General features: G+C 39.8%; 2 protein-coding genes and 1 pseudogene across 9 annotated transcripts in view; 1 reads left to right on the top strand and 2 right to left on the bottom strand.

The window, feature by feature from the left end:
- Positions 1-226: 226 nt before the first annotated feature.
- On the top strand, positions 227-4,362 carry LOC130137049 (NADP-dependent malic enzyme-like; annotated as a pseudogene).
- Positions 4,363-7,715: 3,353 nt separating this feature from the next.
- LOC115684544 (2-oxoglutarate-Fe(II) type oxidoreductase hxnY-like) lies at positions 7,716-13,128 on the bottom strand. 4 transcript variants are annotated; one of them, XM_030609312.2, is made up of 11 exons: positions 12,921-13,128; positions 12,602-12,797; positions 12,165-12,263; positions 12,022-12,073; positions 11,312-11,433; positions 11,130-11,230; positions 10,990-11,048; positions 10,160-10,216; positions 8,993-9,038; positions 8,418-8,497; positions 7,716-7,923 (listed from the first exon to the last, which is right to left on the bottom strand). In XM_030609312.2, exons 1-11 carry the CDS (start codon positions 13,029-13,031, stop codon positions 7,833-7,835), a joined length of 1,014 nt encoding a protein of 337 aa, XP_030465172.1. In that variant the 5' UTR covers positions 13,032-13,128; the 3' UTR covers positions 7,716-7,832. The 4 variants fall into 4 exon arrangements, with proteins under 4 accessions (XP_030465172.1, XP_056163760.1, XP_056163759.1 ...); XM_056307783.1 differs by lacking the exon at positions 7,716-7,923 and adding an exon at positions 7,932-8,280; XM_056307785.1 differs by lacking the exon at positions 8,993-9,038.
- Positions 13,129-16,909: 3,781 nt separating this feature from the next.
- LOC115684542 (2-oxoglutarate-Fe(II) type oxidoreductase hxnY-like) overlaps positions 16,910-23,115 on the bottom strand; it is a 29,199-nt gene continuing 22,993 nt past the window's right edge. The window contains exons 1-11 of one of the 5 annotated variants that reach the window (XM_056307738.1): positions 22,042-22,305; positions 21,724-21,919; positions 21,270-21,368; positions 21,127-21,178; positions 20,453-20,574; positions 20,271-20,371; positions 20,131-20,189; positions 19,319-19,375; positions 18,758-18,803; positions 18,193-18,272; positions 16,915-17,614 (exon numbers count right to left, since the gene is read on the bottom strand). In XM_056307738.1, the coding sequence (XP_056163713.1) occupies positions 17,524-17,614; positions 18,193-18,272; positions 18,758-18,803; positions 19,319-19,375; positions 20,131-20,189; positions 20,271-20,371; positions 20,453-20,574; positions 21,127-21,178; positions 21,270-21,368; positions 21,724-21,919; positions 22,042-22,155 (1,017 nt within the window). In that variant the 5' untranslated portion in view covers positions 22,156-22,305 and the 3' untranslated portion in view covers positions 16,915-17,523. Of the gene's footprint in view, positions 17,615-18,192; positions 18,273-18,757; positions 18,804-19,318; positions 19,376-20,130; positions 20,190-20,270; positions 20,372-20,452; positions 20,575-21,126; positions 21,179-21,269; positions 21,369-21,723; positions 21,920-22,041; positions 22,306-23,115 lie in introns of those variants that run through there. The other 4 variants (XM_056307742.1, XM_056307740.1, XM_030609293.2 and 1 more) reach the window with 4 other exon arrangements.

Below are 23,115 nucleotides of genomic sequence, written 5' to 3'. Positions count from 1 at the left end.
TATTTCTGTGAACAATGAATTTTTTTTTTAAATGTCTTCGGGCCGGGCTTGGGTGGGTTCACAGGCCGTCGGGCCTATAACATTCCTCGTTCGTGTCCATTCCTGCTCGATTTGTTAAAAGGGCTTGGGACTTTCGCCGTCGCCCGTTGCAAAATCGCTGGTTAAAAATTTTCCCGTCGCTAGTGTGTGATCGGTCCCCTGTTTCGCTCGTCGTAAAAAGTGCTCGATGCGTGCAGCTACGAAGTTCGCCGTTGCATTCGCCTGCATGCATGCGCTCCACATCTACTTTAACCTCCGAAGCACACATCGCATCGACTACCATGGCCACTGCTCGACACCTGTACTAGCAACTCTCTCTCTCTCTCTCTCTCTCTCTCTCTCTCCGAAGCACACATCGCATCGAGCTACTAGATCGTCGGCCCGCGATGATCGCACTGAGAAGGGCCAGTTCGTCGCTGGTGATGCTCGCAGCAAAACAAGGTCGATCTCTCTTCATCTTCATCTTCATCTTCATCTTCACTACGGTGTTCACATATCTATCGTTCTACTCTTCCTTTTTCGGTTTGATCGTCGAGGAAGCTTCGGACTCTGCTTCGCGGTAGATTTCATATCATTATGCCAATGGAGTTCGGTTGTGTCGAAGTTTTAAGTGAACGGGAGAGGGATAATGAGAGCAGCATTCATTAGATGGAGTTCGGGTTTTGACACGTTGCTTGTGTTGAAGCAGAGGACTGGTGGTGGTGTCCTTTGGTCTCTGTTTCTACGCGAGGGTTTTGTCTCCGCCGTTGATTGTGGCGGCACTGAGGCTGAAAGGCAGCTTGATCGGAGGAGAGAGGAAGACTGCCGTGAATAAGGAGAGCACGATGAAGGAGCTGAGGGAAGGCACGCCTGTGCTTGAGCCGAAATCAGACGTGGGCGGTGGGTTCGCGGACGTTTACGGCGAGGATCGTGCCACTGAGGACCAGTTCGTCACTCCTTGGGCTCTCTCTGTTGCGAGGTTTGCTTTCTTTAGATCATTTGATGCGTTGCATGTTTGAATGTTGAGTGTTTTGGTTTGGAGTTAGCTTGTTAACGAGGAAATGATTATAGGAGGGAGATAGAGAGATTTGTCTTTGAAATAATTCAGAGGTAATGTTAACAAGTTTTACTCGGTGCAGTGGGTTATCTCTGTTGAGAGATCCTCGCTACAACAAGGGACTTGCTTTTACAGAGAGAGAGAGGGACGCCCATTATTTGCGTGGTCTTCTGCCTCCAACAGTTGCTTCTCAACATCTTCAGGTTGCTTCATCACAATCAACCTATTATTTTTTAGTTTATCTATATCTTAGGTCATTAACATTCTTGTGTTGATCTGTGTCGATCGCTATCGATTTCGCCGACCAGGAGAAGAAGTTGTTGCATAATCTACGGCAATACCAGCTTCCGCTGCAAAAGGACCTTTGGGTACCCGCCACCACCATGTCTAATCTAGTTCTAGTTTCTCAGTGTTTGTTGAATGCACACACTGACGCATCCATGTTTGCATGTATGTTGGCATAGGGTGATTGTAATGCGTAAGGGAATAAACTTGAATTTTCTTATTTGAACAAGTTGGACTTGAATCGGATATGATCGTTTTGGAATTTCAGATTGCATGACAGGTTCTTGTCAGTATTATGTTATAGCCCTTTACTGTGATTTAGAAGTATTCCCATAAATTTATGAGGCACATGAGCTTTCAATACTTCTATTATAGTAATTGGCTTACTTCCTCTTGTTTTTTGGATGTGGCAGTTGACCCAACATATTTCGGTTTGCAGGAGAGGAATGAAAGGGTCTTCTATAAGCTTCTAATTGACAATGTCGAGGAGTTGCTTCCTGTCGTCTATACTCCAACTGTTGGTGAGGCTTGCCAGAAATATGGGAGCATCTTCAGGCGCCCTGAGGGTCTTTTCATAAGTCTTAAAGAAAGGTGTTATTCTTGCCTACTTTGCAGGTTGTCCAACTAAAATGCAGTTTTGATACTGATAAACATGTAACAGAGGTAAAGTTCTCAAGGCACTAAAAAACTGGCCTAAAAGGAGCATTCAGGTTGTTGTCGTCACTGATGGTGAGAGGATCTTGGGACTTGGTGATCTTGGTTGCCAGGTGCTGCTACTGTTTCAACTTTACGCCACAACCTATACTGATGGATTATGATGATTAATATTCAAGCCTTCTTGCAAAAAAATTTCATTAGGGGATGGGCATTCCTGTTGGGAAATTGGCTTTGCACACAGCCCTTGGAGGAGTCCGTCCTTCAGCAGTAAGTGTTTATTGGATACAGTTCTCGCCGCAACCTTCCGAGTCCACCTATACAATTTCTGTAATATAAAACTTCTTTGTCAATTTTGTTTTGACCTTTTATCTTTGTGGAAAGAAGTCCAAACTCAAAGTTGAAGTTAACCTAACAAGCCTCATTGCTTCCTAGCCAAAATTTGACCTAAGAATGTTCTCTTTGTAACTGAGAATTCACATATTGGACTCTCTTTGTAGTGTTTACCAGTGACAATTGACGTGGGAACGAACAATGAGGATTTGTTGAAGGATGAGTTTTACATTGGCCTCAGACAAAGGAGGGCAACTGGGCGGACAGAGTTGGCAGTCATGTAAGTTTTACAATGAATGTCAAGGCAGATTACATCATCTTTGCAAGAGTACGCAGGTCTTCTGCACGAGTTCATGAATGCTGTCAAGCAGAATTATGGAGAAAAAGTTCTCATACAGGTAAGGATCTTTTCAAAGTTAGGCCACTAAGAAGTTTCTAAAAAATTGTGATTTCTGATGTCATCAGATACTAATATTTCATTAAGCTATGCAGTTTGAGGATTTTGCAAACCACAATGCTTTTGAACTGCTTGCAAAGTATGGTACAACTCATCTTGTGTTCAATGATGACATACAGGTATAATGCATTGCTATATATGGATTTCGTTTTCATTTTGCGGTCCCGAGTAGTAAATGACACACATTCTGTTCAGGGGACAGCGGCAGTAGTACATGCAGGACTGCTCGCAGCACTCAAAGTTGTTGGTGGCTCTTTGGCAGACCACACTTTCTTGTTCTTTGGCGCTGGAGAAGTGGGTTTTCGTTCTACTCATGCTTTCCTTCTTAATGAAGCTTAATTGGAAGAATTAGTAGTACATGATGTCCATCTCTTCAAGATCGCAGTTTAATTTCCCTTGTCTCGGTATTAAGTTAAGATCCTTAATAGATTCATCCCCAGATGAGATCAACTTGATCTAACATTGATGATATGCTCAAAGCAGGCGGGCACTGGCATAGCAGAACTCATAGCTCTCGAGATGTCAAAGCAGATACTCATCTATTGTTCTGGTTTGGAGACTTCTCGTGGTTAGGTAATCATATTGTCTATAACGAGTCAGCGACCATCTTCTTATTTCATTAATTGTAGTGTGGATTTATGGTCATTGCAGGCAGAAACTCCAGTGGAGGAGACTCGGAAAAACATTTGGCTAGTAGATTCAAAGGTTATAGATGTTTTAATAAATACAAGCTGCTTTAGTTGCAAAAGAAATCCAAAAGATGTCTCGATATATCATAGTGCAGGTTGTGATTTTTCCTCATTTTTTATGGCAGGGGCTGATCCTTAATTCTCCGAAGGATTCACTTCAACACTTCAAGAAGCCTTGGGCTCATGAACATGAACCTGTTGAGGATCTTCTGGGTGCTGTCAAGGTGGGAAAACTATTCCTTGCTAGTTCTTTACATTCCTTTCAGAGTGAGTGTTTGTGTCTTTATTTTCCTTCACTCGTCGTGCATTTACTGTCCTTCTCAGGCACTCAAAACCACGATTTTGATTGGATCAGCTGGAGTAGGAAGAGCTTTCACAAAGGAGGTTATTGAGGCCATGACCTCTTATACCAAGGTATGTTCATCCCTTAAGCCTATGGACAAGTTATCCGGGAAATAATATTACTACTTTGCCTCTTTTCTACACCATTTAACGAAATGAACCGTAATTTTTGTTGGTTTGTAACGTAGAGACCTCTTATTATGGCCTTGTCCAATCCAACGTCCAAATCAGAGTGCACAGCGGAAGAAACTTACACCTGGAGCAAGGTAAATGTAAAGCTCATCTTTTAACATGCAGTACCTTATCCTGCACCCTCTGATAACGATATCATAATACCCCAATCGCAGGGTCTTGCTGTTTTTTCTAGTGGAAGCCCGTTTGACTCCGTTGTACTCAACGGCAGACTTTTTGTGCCAGGCCAGGTAAACCTCTTCTTCGGGGCTCATCCCTTGTCTCCATCTCTTGCTATTTATTTCTTTTTGGATTTGAATGATGCTCTGGACTTTGCCTTTTCTTATACTCCAGGCCAACAATGCTTACATCTTCCCTGGGTTCGGTCTGGGTTCGGTCATCTCAGGGTCACTTCATGTACATGATCAAGTGCTTTTAGCCGCTTGTAAGTAATCTGCTAATTCATGTTCCGCCATTACTTGCATGTTCACTAATTAGTGAGGCTCAAGTGAAATAAGCAGACTATTATCATTCTAAAGCTTCTTTCTTGGTTTCAACATAGCGGAGGCGTTAGCTGGTCAAGTGTCACAGGAAGACTTTGAGAAGGGGCTGATCTATCCACCTTTGAGAAACATCAGAAAGATTTCTGCACAAGTAGCAGCCAACGTAGCTAAAGTGGCTTACGATCTCGGTTAGTGCACTTTGGCAATGCTACTTATAGTTCCATCCACATGGAAATATCTTTTCTCTCCTGCTTAGCCCATTGTATTTTCAATCCATTTTAGGCTTAGCGACACTCCTACCTCGTCCGGGATATCTTGTCGAGTATGCAGAAAGTTGCATGTACAGTCCGTTCTACCGAAACTATCGATGAATAGCGACTGTCCGCCCATTGAATCGCAGGAGAGTTTGGTGATTTGGGATGTGTGGGCCATTTTCCTTTCTGTTCCTTTCTTAAAAGAAGTCCCATATACAGTTTTTCCCTTCTCTTTTGGTCCCAAAAGTAGCCTGCTCTGGAGCAACTACAGTAGTGAAATAATGTCTCGGAGAACTTAATGAAAGGTTTTTTGGCAGGTATTCCACGGATGACACTCTTCCGCTTCTCACTGGCAATCTTTAAGCTCCTTCCTTTGCGTATACACTTAAATCAGCAAGAGTATCGAGGTATCTTTGGGACAAGTAGTTCTGACATAAGATGGGTGCACATGATGCAATTTTGGACAATTTAGGATCCGATGCTGGTATGACTTTGCTGAAGGAAACTTATCCAGTCAATTTAAAACCCATTGTATGGAATTTAATTCAGTCGTAATTTTTTTTAATTTTGTCAATTTAGCCCTAAAATCTTTGCGCAAAACTTCAATGTAATCCTTCCGGTTAATTGTCGTCGGAAGTTACCAACATAGCCGTGAATCACGTAGGACAGCGTTGATGACCGGACCGTTAACGGTCGGCGTTGATGACCGGACCATCAATACGCAATTTTTCGGCAAAGATTGATCGGGTAAATTACATCAGAATTTCTCGCAATGACACTAGTATAGTAGGTCCAAAATTGGTTGGATAATTTCCACAATTTGCTAACAAAAAGAAGCAAAAAAGCAGCAAGTTTGATAAAAAAGAATAAATAGAGAATGACCTTGCTAAATATGGAGAACTGCAGGACACTTATTAGAATCATGTGAAAAACTCAGTCTATACATCACTAAACGTGTTCTCATGCATGATGACAATGTACGTTAAGCCTTATCTGTGGTCAGAAGTCCCAAAACACATACAGAGATTAGTATCTCCAATAATAGCTGAGTAGCACTAGAATACCAATTTCATAGTCTATCATTCATAAAGTATAGAAATTAATGTAGGTCATCAACATATCATACCCGTCTTCAACAACTGTGTTTCACTTGGATCGGAAAAGCATCTCTTCCTTGAGTTACCGTGCTGACTTTGAATAGTGAAGAACGACAAATTTGATTATATGCAGGAATATACAGACATGAATAAGTTACTATGAGCCAATAAAAACTTAACCTACCCTATGATGTTTCATTTTTGAAGAGCTGAGAAAAATATATATGTTCTTGGAGAGTTATTCCATCTTTTGTTATTATTTTGCATGCATTTACGGGCTAGCAAGGGCTTATCTAAAATAAAGAGATATTTGAATGATATGAACTCGATGGACCATACCAATCACAATCCCACGAATCGTATAAATTACTTCTATGCTCGTCAGAAGTGCAACCATTGGATGGACTCCAACACTTTAATTGAAGCTCTACGTTACATAACATAAGTAGTGATAAAACGAGTCAATACAAGCATGTCACGATTTTAAATGTAATGGGTGGAACAACAGATACCATAGCATTTGTTTCCACTATATATGTCCATTTCAATCTCTTGTATAATCAATGAACTGTTTCAAATAGAAGAAAGCTAAAACAGTTTAATTAATCAGCCCGAAGCTAAAACAGAGAGAGAGAGAGAGAGAGAGAGAGAGAGAGAGAGAGAGAGAGAGAGAGCCAAGTCAAGTCTTTCCGTGTCTAAAGCTTGTTTCTGTGTTTTTAACGTAGCGGAAGCTGTTAGATGGTCCAGCGTCACAGGAGGACTTCGAGAAGGGACTAATCTAATCCACCTTTGACAAACATCAGAAAGATTTATGCGCAATTAGCAGCCGCCGTAGCTAAAAGGGCTTACGATCCCGATTAGTGTGCATTTGCCAATGTTACTCATAGTCCCCATCCACAAGGAATTTTTTGTTTCCTCCTCCTTTGCCCGTCATGTTTTTGATCATTTTTAGGCTTAGCGACATGCCTACGTCGTCCAGAGAATCTTGTCGAGTACATAGAAAGTCGCATGTACAGTCCAATCTATCGAAACTATCCTTGAAAAGTGGACGGACCCATCCATCGAATCGCACAAGAGCTGGCGCTTAGACGTGTGGGGCATTCCCTTCTCTTCTCCTTTCTTAAAGAGTCGCACATAACAAAAATTTCCCTTTCGTTTGGGGCCAAAAAGTCGTCTGCTTTATAGCTCAGGCAACTCCAGTTATGAAGTTCTGTTTTGGCGTTTTCAGAAGGCTTTTTGGCAGGTATTCAATGGATGTATGCTCCTACTTTCAACCTTGTTGCTTCTGGTTCTATCCGTCTAACTGTTTGAACAGACAAGATCATGTAGACACCCATCTTGGTCGAATGATAGCATGAGTATCGTCGTATCAGATAAAATTAAAAGAAGCGCTAGAACCCTGCTAAGAGCCAGCAAGCATATAATATCCACGTCAATGACCTTACTAATTCCGTGCAGAAGGTACAGTATATAATATGGTCCCCAAGTGGCAATGGCATTGATTCAACTACACACCGACCCGCCGAATGCTTCAAAGTTTTCGAATCACACCCGGAATACATCGTATAGTTGGAAAAGTTACCACAACATGCGAATATTGACAGTTCCTTTTGCCTTTTAGATGGTCTTCTGAGGGTAGCCTCCAGGTCAAAAACTTAAATCGATACTTTGTCAAGTGTCGAAGTTCGTCACTTTTTTTGTTTGCCATTTCATACGAAGAATCTCTTCACACAAACAGCGATCAAACGAATCAATGCATATGCCGGTGGTCATGCTGTATGTAAAGGCCAAACAAGTAGCTAATTTAGGAGGCAAGTAACTAAAATAAGGCCGAGGCCGCTGAACGATGGGCAATTGTACCCATTTGATGTTCTTCTCTAAGATCATCATGCCCATCTGTACGAGTTCTCAAACCACAACCCTACATTGGGCAAGTGCGGATTGATAGGCTGCCGCTTTTCACTGGCAAACTCTAAGCTCCTTCCCTTCTGTATACATTTAAATCAGCATGAGTATCGGCATATCTTTGGGACAAGTAGGTCTGACATTGGACGGGCGGAAACCTGCACATTGATGCAATTTTGAACAAATTTAGGATCCCATGCTGGTATAAATTTGCTAGAATGCACCATGTCTAATTACTATTGGAGAAGCTATGCTAAACGCAGCGCCCAAATCCCCACACAAAAAGGATCCAAGCCTGCAAAGAAAGCGTGCGAGCATGCAGTTGATCGTGTCAATTCGTCAAATCCAGGACAAGTCAATGCCTAATCAATGCCTAATTCATGAGTAAACATTTTCTTTTCTCATGAATTATGGAGTTAAACTTATATACAGCCCTCTTAACCGTGCTTGGATCCTTGGAGGCTTGGACATGCAATATCCACTTCGGCACGCAGGTTCGAAGCAGAGCAGTGGCACTGAAGCACAATACATAAAGACACTTATTCGAATCGGGGAGGAGAGCTAGGTCTTAGGACTGAGAACTGATAAGAGAGGAAGTAGAATTGCACCATCTTGTTGATATATCGGAAAAAATGTGCAGAAGACAACTCACTTGGGATGATTTTCCTCTGACATACATGTTGGCAAGCACTCGATGAGACAATCATGGTTAGGCTCCAGGAAGCATGCAATCTGCATTTCGTGAGAACATGAGCTAACTAGGGAAGAAAGAAATGCAATCTGACAATAGGATCACTTTTAACAGAAATATTAGCAAAAGAAATCATCAAGAACGGAGAAGGTAACAAATGAAAGATGCTAACTAGGGAAGGAAAAACAATTAGGCTTCTTTTGCGAAAACTAATGTGGATCATCCCTGAAGATAATCTCAAGTTGTGAGGAATTTATTAAGAGTTTGATCACAAGTTCAACTGACTTGCCACTAGATCGTGATCTCAAAACTAGAACCCTTTTTTGAATCAGCTTACAACCATCCAAGATTGGCTTCAACTGCCCTTTTTCCGGTTGAAGAAGTCACAACTTTGGTCGCCAATAAATTAGACTTTTTTCGATAGATTCGACAATGCTTGAAAATTCTCTTGGAGGCTTTTGCCGAATTTTTCAAAAGATGAGGAGAAATGTGTGTTTGTGAGTGCGTGAGAGAGAGAGAGAGAGAGAAGGCCTTACCGAATACCGTTCTTGACCATTCCCTACAACTCGATGGAGTGTGGACCTGATTGCAAAAGCAAAAGTATAGATTTGACAAAATGAAGCAAAAAGGCATCAAGTCAAATTTGAAAAAGAAAAAATAGAGAATGACTTGCCAAAAATAGCGAATTGCAGGACACTAATTAGATTCATGTCAAAAACTCATTTCATATATCACCAAAGCATGTTCTCATGCATGATGACAATGCATATTAAGCCTTATCTGTGGTCAGCAATCCCAAAACACATACAAAGATTAGTATCCACAAGTCGACCAATAAAAGCTGAGTGATAATAAAGGCACTAGAATAGCAAATTTATTGTTGGGAAAATACTACCAAAAACCTCAAACTATGCCACTTGTGACAAATTTACCCTGAACTTTTTTTTGTGATACGAAAAACCCCAAATTATGCCACCTATGACACATTTACCCCACAATACTTTGGCCCAAGGGCATTTTTATCTTTTTCCTTTTTCTGTTTTTTTTTCTTTTCTTCTCTCTTTCCTCCACCGGGTGGCCCTCGCCGGCGTTGGGGTTGGGCGAGGGCTGCCCTCACCTGATCCGATCGCCTGGGCAGCCCTCGCCCAACCCCAACATTGGCGAGGGCGGCCCTCACCGACTTCCCTCCGCCAAGGCCGGCAGAGGGAAGAGAGAAGAAAGCAAAAAAAAAAAACAGAAAAAGGAAAAAGACGAAAATGCCATTGAACCAAAGTATTGTGGGGTAAATGTGTCACGAGTGGCATAGTTTGGAGTTTTTTGTGTTACAAAAAAAAGTTCGGAGTAAATATGTCACAAGTGGCATAGTTTGAGGTTTTTTGTGGTATTTTCCCTTTATTGTTTGATATTCATAAATTGAATTCTGTGTAGAAATTAATGTAGGTCACCAACATATCATACCGTCTTCAATAACTGCGTTTAACTTGGATTTTTTTCCTGAGCAATGTCAAGAGTAGATGCTCTTTCACTACTAATGGGTAACTGATATCAGCAAGAGCCAGGAGGGTGCAACAGATGAAATTCTGGTGGAGTTTGGGACAGGTTAACAATCTATAGTAGCCTGCCATAAGATAATCTCCAACTTTCATGTTCAAAGCTTTTCTCATGCTAATTTATCTATATAGATTATTATTAAATCATATTACCTGAAAATACAATTGCTCCATCGTTCTAGCATATCACCAAGATTCACTATGAATGCTCTGTCCAAAATAGTCATAGAAAGAATGTTACTTTTCAGGATTACTGGGAGATTCTTTTGTCTATGTATAACTGAATCTAAGCAATAAACTAAACAACTAAATGAGGGTAGTTACAGAAATAATTGTAGAATGTGTATGATGCATGGTAATTCTATGACCGTTGACCTGCACAATATAAACCAGGAAAGAATGGTGGAGTACCATTGTGTGCATGTGTGTAAGAGTGTTTGAGAGTGAGAGAGATTGTGAGGGAGGGAGGTTCGTCAGCAAGGCACTAGAAGGATTAAACTGATAAGTTAATATGGACACTTATATAGATGCAAATTGCAAAAAGGAAGGAGAAGTGGATGAGGGCACCTCTCTAATTTTCTAATGGACATCCATCTTTATCACCCATCTGACAATAATACTTTCTCTCTAACTGGCATATAGCTGCCTTTGTACGAATAAGAACTATAGTAGCAGATCAAGAGAGAAGGAAGGATTTTTGTCAAAAAGTTGTTACTGGTACAAGGGTAGTATTTTACACGTTGGCATGAAGCAATCTTCCAATCGTGCATACAAGGAGAAACACATTATTGTGCACATTCCCCAATAAACCAGAAGTACAAGATTAATAATAAAGTTATTGCAAGTTATATTTGTAGGCCATGGATCACTAGTATATAAATCCTATCACGATTATCTTCTGCCAAAGCATCCAAAATACTCTAAATATGAGGAGTCTAATGTAATCATCTCAAATTCGCAATTGTAATGCACTTGGCCTTTACCCTCTCAAAGGTAGCACATATTCCCATGTCTGAGGTTTAGCATCCTTGTTCTTGCAAATCTGAAATAGTTTGAAAAGTTCCATCCATCATAACTATGACTAAAGTCTGCACCGACAGTTTCATTGGAGAAAATATCATACTTGGAGACCTGGGACATCCTCTGTTGCCAACAAGGTAATAAACCCAAAGTCAGAATGTGCCCCAGCTCCATATATTCCTTTGGAGGGATCAGAGACTAAACCTAATCAAAGAAAGGAATATCAACTGGATGAGAAGAAAGAATTGTTGGGTTTACTATGTAGTTGAGTGAAGTAAAATCTACCTTCATAGTGCAACAAGCGCAAGGTCGCAATAGGCTCGCCGAGAATTTCTGGCTTATCAAAAAATTCAGCCTCCAGATCAAGTGCTAGAGCAATGATCCTTGAAACTACTTTTGCCACATTTCTGAGTTTGCATATTTACAAATAAAAAAATTACCGAATTGACTACTGTCACTTGTTTATACCAACAAATTAGACTTAATCTTGCCACATAGATCATCTAGGCATTACTCTTGGATACAAAAGTCAAATGATATAGAGTTAGAGAACCTATGCAACAAAAATCATGACTGTAATATCAGCCTTGAGTTGAGGCACTTGTAAGCAATTAGACACTTGAGTTGAGGCTCTTGGTCAATGTGATTAATAGTAAATCTCGACAGCTAATAATAACTTTACCATATTGCAGCATAGTAGCTTTGGAACATTACAAATAACTAGAAGAGATTTACACTTTGGCCAACATAGGATAAGAGCCCAAGAGAGCATATACTATTCAGACGTGAGAGGCAATTTAACTCCCATTAGGCCACCTACAAAAACTTGACAATATCTTATGCATATGGAGGGGGAAGATGGTGAACATTGGGTACTGAAAATGCCTAAAATACCCCATCATAGAAACAGAAGATCTCTGAATTATCTTTTACTTGGATGGAAAAAAAATTTATATCCAGAAACTCGTGCTCTTATCATCTATAGGAAAACTTACAATGCCTGACTATGAAATTTTTCCATCGTCTGCCTCCATCTTGGCAATATCTCTATGGAAAATACAACAATGAAACCAAAATAAGCATTCATTATCAGCAACTATATTAAGTTGGACAGAAATTATATTAAACAACTGGTTACCCTCAGAAGGCCAGAGGTTTGGTCCAAAATGAGGCTTCTGTGCACCTGGATCATCCTCCGGTACTTCCACTCCTATGTAGTATCCTTCCTTATAATCTCCTATAAAACATCAATGGAATCATTACTACTCCAACAATCTTCAGAAGATGATAAGCAGATAGGTCACAACAAGCTTAACAAGCTTCAGCCAAATCTTTGTCTTAGAGCTCATGGTTTGGGTTAGCTCCTATTTCTGTGTCAGTTCTCTCCAAGGATACAATCACAAACAGGAAAAATAACTAATTGATCTTCCTTTTCTAGGAACTGCTACTCAACCACCACCTGATTACAGGAAGCTATCAACATCACCAGCTATTCATCTATGTCCGCTTTAAGCAGTAAAATCTTTCAGCAAACCAACACCCAAAAGGGAACAAATAGGATCATTGGACACAAACCGTTTATCTGATTTGCAGGATCGAGGACCTGATCGAACAGAGGAGTATAGCCTCGGTGCTTCTCGTTCCTCAACAGCTTCATCTTCTCGCTCAAAGGCAAACCGAAAAACCGCCTGCTCTGAACGAAGACCTCCTCCATTAAATCCTGGCTGATTCCATGATTGATGACGTAGAAAAAGCCAGAATCCAAGCACGCCTGAGGCCCAATGGATCGGATTCATCCGTCAGTATCCCCTCAACTCAAAAACCTTGGTTTCCTAGGATTTACGCGCCGGAAAATCGAATCAAAATAACGGACAAACTCGAGAGTATCGAGGACCTGTTTGAGCAGAGACACCGACCGTTGAACATCGGAGCTCGAGAGGTCGATAAGGTTGAGAGCTGAAGTCGGAACTCCGGCGGCGACTTCGATGGCGTTCGCATCATTCATGCTCGCTGATGCTTCTCCGCCTAGCAGGTCGTTGCTCACTTCCTGAGATCGCCGTTTTGAGCTGCAGCCGATGGAGTACAAGAGACCGAAGGAAGAAAAAGAACGGGAAAATGACGTTCCCTGAAGTTTGACTCAAGGTGCAATTTGATCTCCGAATTTTTAATTTGTTCAGTATAGTCCCTGAACTTTAACACAATATTCAATATGGTCCCTGAATTTTTAATTTGTTCAATATGATCCCTGAACTTTCGATACATGTTCAATATAGTCCCTGAACTTTATAAAAATGTTCAATATAGTCCTTAAACTTGAATCAATGGAAGGACTACATTGAATATTTTTATAAAGTTCAGGGACTATATTGAACATGTACCGAAAGTTCAGGGACCACATTGAACAAATTGAAAGTTTAGGGACCATATTGAACATTAAATTAAAGTTCAGGGACTACATTGAACAAATTAAAAGTTCAGGGACCAAATTGCACATTGAGTCAAAGTTTAGGGACTATTTATGTCATTATCCCAAAAAGAATAGGGAAACACCACCAAAAACCTCCAATTATCCGACAAATTTACCTAGAATTTTTCTTTTACATTTGTGGTATATTTACCCACAGTACTTTTATCCAAAGATATTTTCGTCTTTTTTCCTTTTCTTTCTTTTTTTTTTTTCCTTTCTTCTCTCTTCCCTCCGCCGGCCACGGCGGAGGGAAGCTGGCGAGGGCTGCCCTTGCCGGCGTTGGGGTTGGGCGAGGGCGACCCTCGTCCGACGCCGACGAGGGCAACCCTCGTCTGAGTTGGGCGAGGGCGGCCCTCACCGGCTTCCCTCCGTCGTGGTCGGCGGAGGGAAAGAGAAAAGAAAGAAAAAAATTAAAAAAGGAAAAAGATGAAAATGCCCTTAAGCAAAAGTGTTGTGGAGTAAATGTGTCACAGGTGGCATAATTTAAAATTTTTTCATATCACAATAAAAAATTCAAGGTAAATTTATTTGTAAGTGACGTTGTTTGGAATTTTTTGTTGTATTTTTTCCAAAGAAAATGAAGCCGTTGGACTGATAAAGAATCAGCAAGCAAAGATATACGGTGCCGCATCATCCTTTTTGAAAACAAGTCGGGTGACGTGTCGCCCATGCTATGACGTGATGTTTAGATGTTATCCTAATGTATATATATATGTACGCCCACTGTCAATATTCGAAAATCGCATCTTTTGCCGCAAAATGTCTAACTCAAACAAATGAACAGGGTTTTTCAACTACCTCCGACATTCGTTGGACATAATTTATTCGGGAACCCACCGCCAACTGACTTTTTGTCATACATTCTCACTATTAAAGTCAGTTCTTATCACCTCTAACGTATTTGCTCAGCCATACATTCTTATCACTATTAAAGTCATCCTCACAATTAGCATTTATCTTTAATTGCAAATCTGCCCATTGAAAATCTCACTCGAATTGTTCTCAATGGCACCACATTTTCACTCAACCTTTATGAAGGCCCTACAGAAGTGCTATGGCCCTTGCCTCATGAAATCTTCGTAGGCATTAACAGACTCCCCCTTTATTCCTTCAATTGCTATGTTGAATTCAATCTCGTATATGGCATACGCAACTGAAGTTATTTCGAAATATTTCTCCCCTACATAGGTTTTTCCGGTTTGCGTAAATGTACCTAGAACAATTCCTATGTTCTACACAAGGAACCAATGAAGAAATTGCATTGATAAGGCCCAGCAAGACATAATTGAAATGCATTAATAAAGCCTTACAAGACATAATTCAACCACTATTATAAAAAAAACTAATGATTGGAGACTCATCATACCTTTCGTTGATTACTTATGAAGGTCCAATCATCACCTCTGCCTATTTGAAGGTCTATAAATAGCAACATGAGGAATCAAGTTCAACTGTCTTGTGTCTCCGCTTCAACAACAGTCCATGCAATTAGAAACATCTTATTGTTTCCATCTCTTCCAACAGTACAAAGTAGCATTTGCTTTACTAAGGTCTCAATAAAATAACCATCTAGTCCAATTATTTTCCTACAACCTTCTAGACGACCCTTTTTCAACCCTTCGAATCCCACATAAAATCTCTTGAACATGTTTTATGACTATCTAAGTACAATATCAAATGTGTTGTTCTTACTAGATTGCTTTGATTGAGCTTTTATAAGATGTAATTAACTTATACGGCTTGGCAAATGGACCCCTAATAGTCTTAAGAGCTTTGACAATTGCTTTGTAACAAGCTCTTCTGTTAAGCCTAAGTCCCCACATCTCTATTGCTTCTGCCTGTAATTGTGATGCAGTATATTTCAAATTAGCTCTAATTTAGGCAAGAACTCTTTTGCAAGCCATACGTAAGATGCACTTTAATTTCTCATGCTTCTAGGGCAAGTGTGTTCTTCTCCAACCGTCTTGATAATAAACGTTTCTCTTTTTTCAACCAACTGCCATAAAGGGACCTTTCACATCCGATCACACACTTCGCATGCATCTTTTTTAATTCACTTATATGCCAACCAATGTTGTAGCCATTTGTGATTGCATATTTCTGCACTGCCCTCTTAAACTGAATATGAGACAAATCTCATGCTTGACTGAAACTACTACTCTGTGATCGTAGCTCGGGTCATATCTAATTGTCAAAGCTATTTTCTTTTTTTTGGTCTGAGTCAAAGCTCTTGTTCGGTCGCATTCTTTCTGATCTCTAGAGTTAAGAGGACTAAGATCTTCATGTGCTTCAATGTACTCATCATTTTCATCCTCATTCATGTCTCCTTATCCTGTATCAATAGTAAATATTATCTCCATCCCCACCTTATGTATCCCTTCCTCATCTCTAGATAGGATGTGTTCATCAGATGTCCAAGTTAATAAATCAATCTCAGCATCATCACTCTCACTATCATCACTCTCAAAATAAAAGTCATCATCACTCTTACTATTTTCACTCTGGCTAGCACCCCCATATTCAAGCCCTGCCCCAACCCTATCCACAAGTTCAATCCTAACTTCATCGCTTAACTCAACTTCAACATCAATTTCACCCTGCCTAGCACCCCCAGCTCCACCCCGAATTTTAACCTCAAAGTCATCTATTATTTCAATATCAACTGCATTTTTCATTCCCCCCATACGACGTTCCATCTACAAAAAAAATAGAGAAAAACCCATGTTTAGATTACTATATGATAGTAGAACATGTTTAAGTAATAACAAGAGCAAGCTCAAGTGAAATGGTGACCAAAAAAGAAAGAAGCTCAAGTGACGTTACTTTCTTTGCCTTCAAATGTCAACACACAATGCTCTACTAAAAACGAGAAACCACTATTAACTTTCATAAGCAAACAACAGTTAGAATCTTTGAGGGGTTCATTCAAATTCAGAGAATTATCGAGCTAGAATCGAGCTTCTTCGAGCAAGTCCCGAATCGAGTAAATACAACTTCAGCAATGAGCAGACAAACGAATAGAGCTTCAAACAGACAGAGGGGGAGCAATGACCCTAGAGAACGTGGAGGAACTGATCGAGAGAGCAAATAAGATTTTATGAGAGAGATAACATGAACAAACCCTAGAAATGAACTCTTCAAATCAGAGAGAGAGAGAGAGAGAGAGCTTGTCTTTTGTGGTTTAAATGGCCATCAAAAGGGCGTTGTTTTGGCTATGCAGGCAGCCACATTGGATTTGAACGGCCTTAATTAACAAAATTGTAACGGAAGGTAGATTTGTCTTAAGAGTATAAGTTTGGAATTTTTGTGTAATTAAAAAGAATTGGAGTAAATGTGTTACAATGAATATAGTTTGGGGTTTTTCATGATTTTTTCCCCAAAATAGAGAGAGAGAGAGAGAGAGAGAGAGAGCCAAGTCAAGTCTTCCTGTGTGTAAAGCTTGTTTGTGTTTTAACATGGCGGAAGCGTCAGTTAGTCAAGTGTCACAGGGGGACTTTGAGAAGGGATTGACCTATCCACCTTTGAGAAACATCAGAAAGATTTCTGCGAAAGTAGCAGCCAAAGTGGCTAAAGTGCTTACGATATCTGTAAGTGCACTTGCCAATGCTACCCGCAGTCCCACCCACATGAAAATGCTTGCTCACTCCTCCTTAGCCCGTCATATTTTCAATCCTTTGTAGGCTTAGCGACACGCCCACCCAGTCCAGAAAAATCTTGTCAAGTACGCCGAAAGTTGCATGTACAGTCCAATCTACCGAAACTATTGTTGAAAAGCGGACCCATCCGTTGAATCACAGGAGAGTCGGTGCTTCGACATGTGCACGTACAAACAGTTAATTTAGGAGCAAAATAAGGTGGAAACTGCTGAACATAAACAGATCATTGGTTGTATGTGCATATGTATGTACATGAAGGTACTCTGTTGGACGCTCTTCTCTAAGCTCATTATGCACATCTGTACAAGTTCTAAAATTATAACCCTACTTCGGGCAAGTGCGGGTTGACAGGCTTCCGCTCTCACTGGCAAACTCTAAGCTCCTTCCGTTCTGTATACATTTAAATCAGCATGAGTATCTTTGAATCTTTGGGACAAGTAGGTCTGACATTGGACAGGCGGAAACCTGCACATTGATGCAATTTTGAACAAACTTAAGATCCCATGCTGGTATAAATTTGCTAATTTGCACCATGTCTAATCAATATTGGAGTTTCGACCAGATAAAAAAAATCACTATTGGAGTAGCCTTACCAAAAAAAAAAAAAATCACTATTGGAGTAGCTATGTTAAACGCAGCACCCAAATCCCCACGCAAAAAGGATCCAACCCCGTAAAGAGAGCGTATGAGCATGTAATTGATCGTATCAATTCATCAAATCCAGGACAGGTCAATGCCTAATACACGAGTAAACATTTTTCCCTCATGATCATGGAGTTAAACTTGATGCAGTCCTCTTAACAGTGCTTGGATGATCCTTATACGTGCAATATTCACTTCAACATGCACGTTCCTAGCAGAGCACCAGCAATCAAGCACAATGCGTAAAGACACTCATTCAAATCGGGGAGGAAAACTAGATCTGAGGACTGAGAACTGATAAGAGAGGAAGTACAGCACCATCTTGTTTTTTTTTTGGTTAAAGAAGTACAGCACCATCTTGTTAATATAGGAAAGTGACTGATGTGCGGAAGATAACTTACTTGGGAGGATTTTCCTCTGACATACATGTTGGCAAGCACTCAATGAGACAATCATGGTTAGGCTTCAGGAAGTACGCAATCTGTATTTCGTGAGAACATGAGCATAAATAGAATCTTTTTTAACAAAAATATTAGCAAAAGAAGTCAATAAGAATGGAGAAGGTAATGAATGAAAGATGCTAATTAGGGAAGGCAAAACAATTAGGCTTCTTTTGCGAAAACTAATGTGGATCATCCCTGAAGATAATCTCGTGTTGAGAAGAATTTCCTAAGAGTTTGATCACAAGTTCAACTGACTTTCCACTAGATCTTTGATCTTAAAACTAGGATCTTGTTTTGAATCAGCTTACAACTATCCAAGATTGGCTTTAACTGCCCTTTTTCCGGTTGAAGTAGTCACGACTTTGTTCACCAATCAATCAGACTTCTTTCAATAGATTCGACAATGCTTAAAAGTTCTCTTAAAGGCTTTTGAAAAAATTTTCAAAAAATGAGGAGAAATGCGTGTTTGTGTGTGCGTGGGTGCGGAGTGAGAGAGAGAGAGAGAGAGAGAGAGAAGCCTTACAGAATACCGTTCTTGACCATTCCCTATAACTCGATGGAGCGTGGACCTGATTGCAAAAGCAAAGCAAAAGTATAGATTTGACAAACTGAAGCAAAAAAGCAGCAAGTCAAATTCAAAAAAGAAAGAATAGAGAATGATTTGCTAAATATAGAGAATTGCAGGACATCAATTAGATTCAAGCAAAAAGCTCATTTCATACATCATTTAAACATTTTCTCATGCAAGGATTAGGATCCAAAAGTTGACCAATAAAAGCTGAGTGATAATAAAAGCACTAGAATAGCAATTTTATTAATTGATATTCATAAATTGGTCTCTGTGTAGAAATTAACGTAGGTCACCAACATATCGTACCGTCTTTAACAACTGTTTTTAACTTGGATTCTTTTCGTGACCAATGTCAAGAGTAGATGCTCTTTCACTATTAATGGGAGAATTCTGGTGGAGTTTGGGACAGGTTAACAATATATAGTGGCCTGCCATAAGATACTCTCCAACCTTCATGTTCAAAGCTTTCCTCATGCCAATTTATCTATATAGATTGTTACCAAAGCATATTACCTGAAAATACAATTGCTCCATCGTTCTAGCATAACACCAAGATTCACTATGAATGCTCTGTACAAAATAGTCACAGAAAAAATGTTACTTTTTAGGATGACTGTGGGATTCTTCTGTCCCGTATTTATGATGATTATGTATATTTGAATCTAAGCAATAAACTATATAACTAAAAGAGGGTAATTACATTTTTTTTTAGAGTGTGTATGATGCGTGGCAGTTCTATGAACGTTGACCGGTACAAAATTAACCAGGAAACAATGGTTGGGTACCATTGTGTGCATGTGTGTAAGAGTGTTTGTGAGGGAGGGAGGTTCATCAGCAAGGCACCAGAAGAATTAAACTGATCGAAGTTAATATGTACCCTTATATAGATGCAAATTGCAGAAAGGAAAGGATCTGTGAATGAGGGCACCTCTCTAAATTAATAAATGGAAATCCATCTTTATCACCCCTCTGACAATAATACTTTCTCTCTAGCATGGCTTATCACTGCCTTTGTACAAATAAGAACTATAGTAGCAGATCAGGGTCAGACAAAGAAGGAGCAATTATTGCGGTAGTATTCCACCCAACATTGGCATCTAGCGCTCTTCTAATCATGCGTACAACGGGAAACAGTTTATATTCCCCAATAAACCAGGAGTGCAAGATTAAAAAAAAAGTTATTGCAAGTTATATTTGTGAGCCATGAATCATTAGAATAGAAATCCATAATGATGATCTTCCACCAAAAGCGTCCAAAATACTCTAAATATGAGACTCTAATGTAATCATCTCAAATTCACAATTATAATGCAGTTGGGCTTTACCCTCTCATAGGTTGCACAAATTCCCACATCGGAGATTTAGCATCCTTCTTCTTGCAAATCTAAATAAGTTCAAAAATTTCCATGCATCATAACTATGAATAAAGTCTGCACCAACAGTTCTAAAGGAGAAAATTTCATACTTGGAGACCTGGGACATCATCTGTTGCCAACAAGGTAATAAAATTAAAGTCCGAATGTGCCCCAGCTCCATATATTCCTTTAGAGGGATCAGAGACTAGACCTAAACAAAGAAAGGATTATCAACCGGATGAGAAGAAAGAATTGCAGGGTTTATTATGAAGTTTATTGAAGTAAAATCTACCTTCATAGTGCAACAGGCGTAAGGTCGCAATAGGTTCGCCGAGTATTTCTGGCTTATCAAAAAAATCAGCCTCCAGATCAAGTGCTAGAGCAATGATCCTTGCAGCTACTTTTGCCACTTTTCTGAGTGTGCACGTTTACAAATCAAAAAGTTACCAAATTGACTACCATCGCTTTGTCTATACCAACAAATTACACTTAATCTTGCCACATATATCATCTAGGCATAACTCTTGATCCAAAAGTCGAATGATTTAGAGTTGGAGACCTTATTGACTGTAACATCAGCCCTACCACAATAAGCAATTAGACACTTGAGTTGAGGCTCTTGGTCGGGGTGATTAATGGTAAATCTCAACAGGTAAAAATAACTTGTTCATATTGCAGCATAGTAGCTTTAGAACAATAACCCAGAAAATTGTTTAATCAGCCGCTACAAATAACTAGAGGAGTTTTACTTTGGCCAACATACGATAAGAGCCCAAGAGAGCATATTCAGTTCAGACGTCAGAGGCAATTCAACTCCCATGGGATATTGACAATGCCCAAATACCCCGTCAGAGAAATAGAAGATGTCTGTATTATCTTTTACTTGGATGGAATAAAATTTACATCCCGGAATTAGCAAGAAAAATTAATGTCTATGGCTCTATGTCATCTATAGTAAAAACTCACAATGCTTGACTACCAAATTTTTCCATCGCCTGCCTCCATCTTGGCAATATATCTAGTTAAAATACAACAGTGAAACCAAAATAAGCTTACATCATCAGCAACTATTTCAAGTTGAACAGAAATTATATCAAACAATTGCTTACCCTCAGAAAGCCAGAGGTTTGGTCCAAAATGAGGCTTCCGCGCACCAGGATCGTCCTCTGGTAATTCCACTCCTATGTAATATCCCTCCTTATAATCTCCTATAAAACGTCAATGGAATCATTACTACTCCAACAATCTTCAGAAGATCTTCAGAAGATGATAAGCATATAGGTAATAACAAGCTTCAGCCAAATCTTTGCCTTAGAACTCATGGTTTTGAGTTAGCGCATCTAACAACTAGCTCCTATTTCTGTGTCAGTTCTCTCCAATGATACAATCACAAACACGAATAATAACTAATTGATCTTCCTTTTCTAGGAATTGCTACTCAACCACCACCTCATTACAGGAAGCTATCAAAATCACCAGCTATTCATCTATGTCCGCTATAAGCAGTAAAATCTTCAGCAACCTGACACCCAAAGGGAATAGATAGGATCATCGGACACAAACCGTTTATCTGATTTGCAGGATCGAGGATCTGATCAAACATAGGAGTATACCCTCGGTGCTTCTCGTTCCTCAACAGCTTCATTTTCTCGCTCAAAGGCAAACCGAAGAACCGCCTGCTCTGGACGAACACCTCCTCCATTAAATCCTGGCTAATCCCATGATTGATCACGTAGAAGAAGCCAGAATCCAAGCACGCCTGAGGCCATCAGATTGGATTCATCCGTCAGTGTCCTCTCAACTCAAAAACCTCGGTTTCCTCGTTTTTACGTATCGGAAATCAGAATCGAAATAGCGGACAAAGTCGGGAGAATCGAAGACCTGTTTGAGCAGAGACACCGAACCAGGAATGTCGGAGCTCGAGAGGTCGATACGGTTGAGAGTCGAAGTCGGAACTCCGGCGGCGACTTCGATCGCCGCGTTCGCGTCAGTCATGCTCGCTGGTGCTTCCCCGCCGAGCAGGTCGTTTGCTCCGTTTGCTGAGATCGCCGTCCGTTCACCTGTCTGAATTCACAGTGGCGATGACGACTGACGATGATCGAGCACGGACCGGCATTTTGAGTTGCAACTGATGGAGGAGGAGGACAAGGGGATGAAAAAGAGAAGAAAAGACGACGCCGTTGCACACAGAAAGAATCAGCAAAGATATATTATAAATATGTACGGTGCGACATCATCCCTGTGAAAACAAGTCCGGTGTTCTAGAAGAGAAAAAAAAAAAAAGAAAACTCGTCCGGTGATGTGATATGATGTGATGCGATGTGATGTTTAGATGTTATTGTAATAGATGTTATCCTATTATATGTTATTATATATAATATATGTATATGATACGCGGCAATATTTAAAAATTGTATTTTTCGCCGCCAAAAACTATGTAAGAAAATTTGAACATGAATAAATAACTTTGATGTGAATTAAAATAGGCACAATCAAGAATATTCATCAGTAGATCCTCCATAGAAATGCACACAAAGTATATTCTTTTGTACCATCGGCGAAAGACAACAATCGTGAACCAACTAAGGGCCATTAGTTTTGCAGAAAATTCATGCTTTGGAAAAAAAATTAAAAAAATGATCGCTGGATGAACTAAAAATATTTTCATCGTTCACAAAAAATGTTTAGGCATAATTTGTTGTCGTTAATGGAAACGTTTTTTGCTGACTAATTACTCCAAGCAATATAATCAATTATTTTTAGGAAGATATTTTTCAACTTGTTCGTTTTCTGTGAAGCAAATGGACTCTAAAATTTGAAAACCTAAAAAATATTACATGCATGATTATCCTTTTTAGTTTACCCCTATGATATTTCATTTTTTTTATAGCTAAAAATATAGGTTCTTGGAGAGCTATTCCATTTTCCGTTTACACTTGCAGACTAGAAAGATAA

This window comes from Syzygium oleosum, unplaced genomic scaffold, assembly GCF_021117445.2.
Source record: "Syzygium oleosum isolate NSW1041296 unplaced genomic scaffold, Sole_v2.1 Sole_v2.59, whole genome shotgun sequence".
In the NCBI taxonomy this organism is placed as follows: domain Eukaryota; kingdom Viridiplantae; phylum Streptophyta; class Magnoliopsida; order Myrtales; family Myrtaceae; genus Syzygium; species Syzygium oleosum.
Note: the sequence above shows the minus strand (reverse complement) of the source record. Positions and strands in the feature narration are given on the sequence as shown.

Bases quoted from the DNA above. Each gene is read 5' to 3' on its own strand.
- LOC115684544 (XM_056307783.1), bottom strand. From the start codon at position 13,031: ATGAATGATGCGAACGCCATCGAAGTCGCCGCCGGAGTTCCGACTTCA. The intron at 12,074-12,164 runs GTAACCAGTTGT...TATTTTCCATAG, and splicing joins AAACCTCTGGCCTTCTGAGG to AGATATTGCCAAGATGGAGG. The intron at 8,498-8,992 runs GTAAGGCCTTCT...CACGAAATGCAG, and splicing joins ATGGTCAAGAACGGTATTCG to ATTGCATGCTTCCTGGAGCC.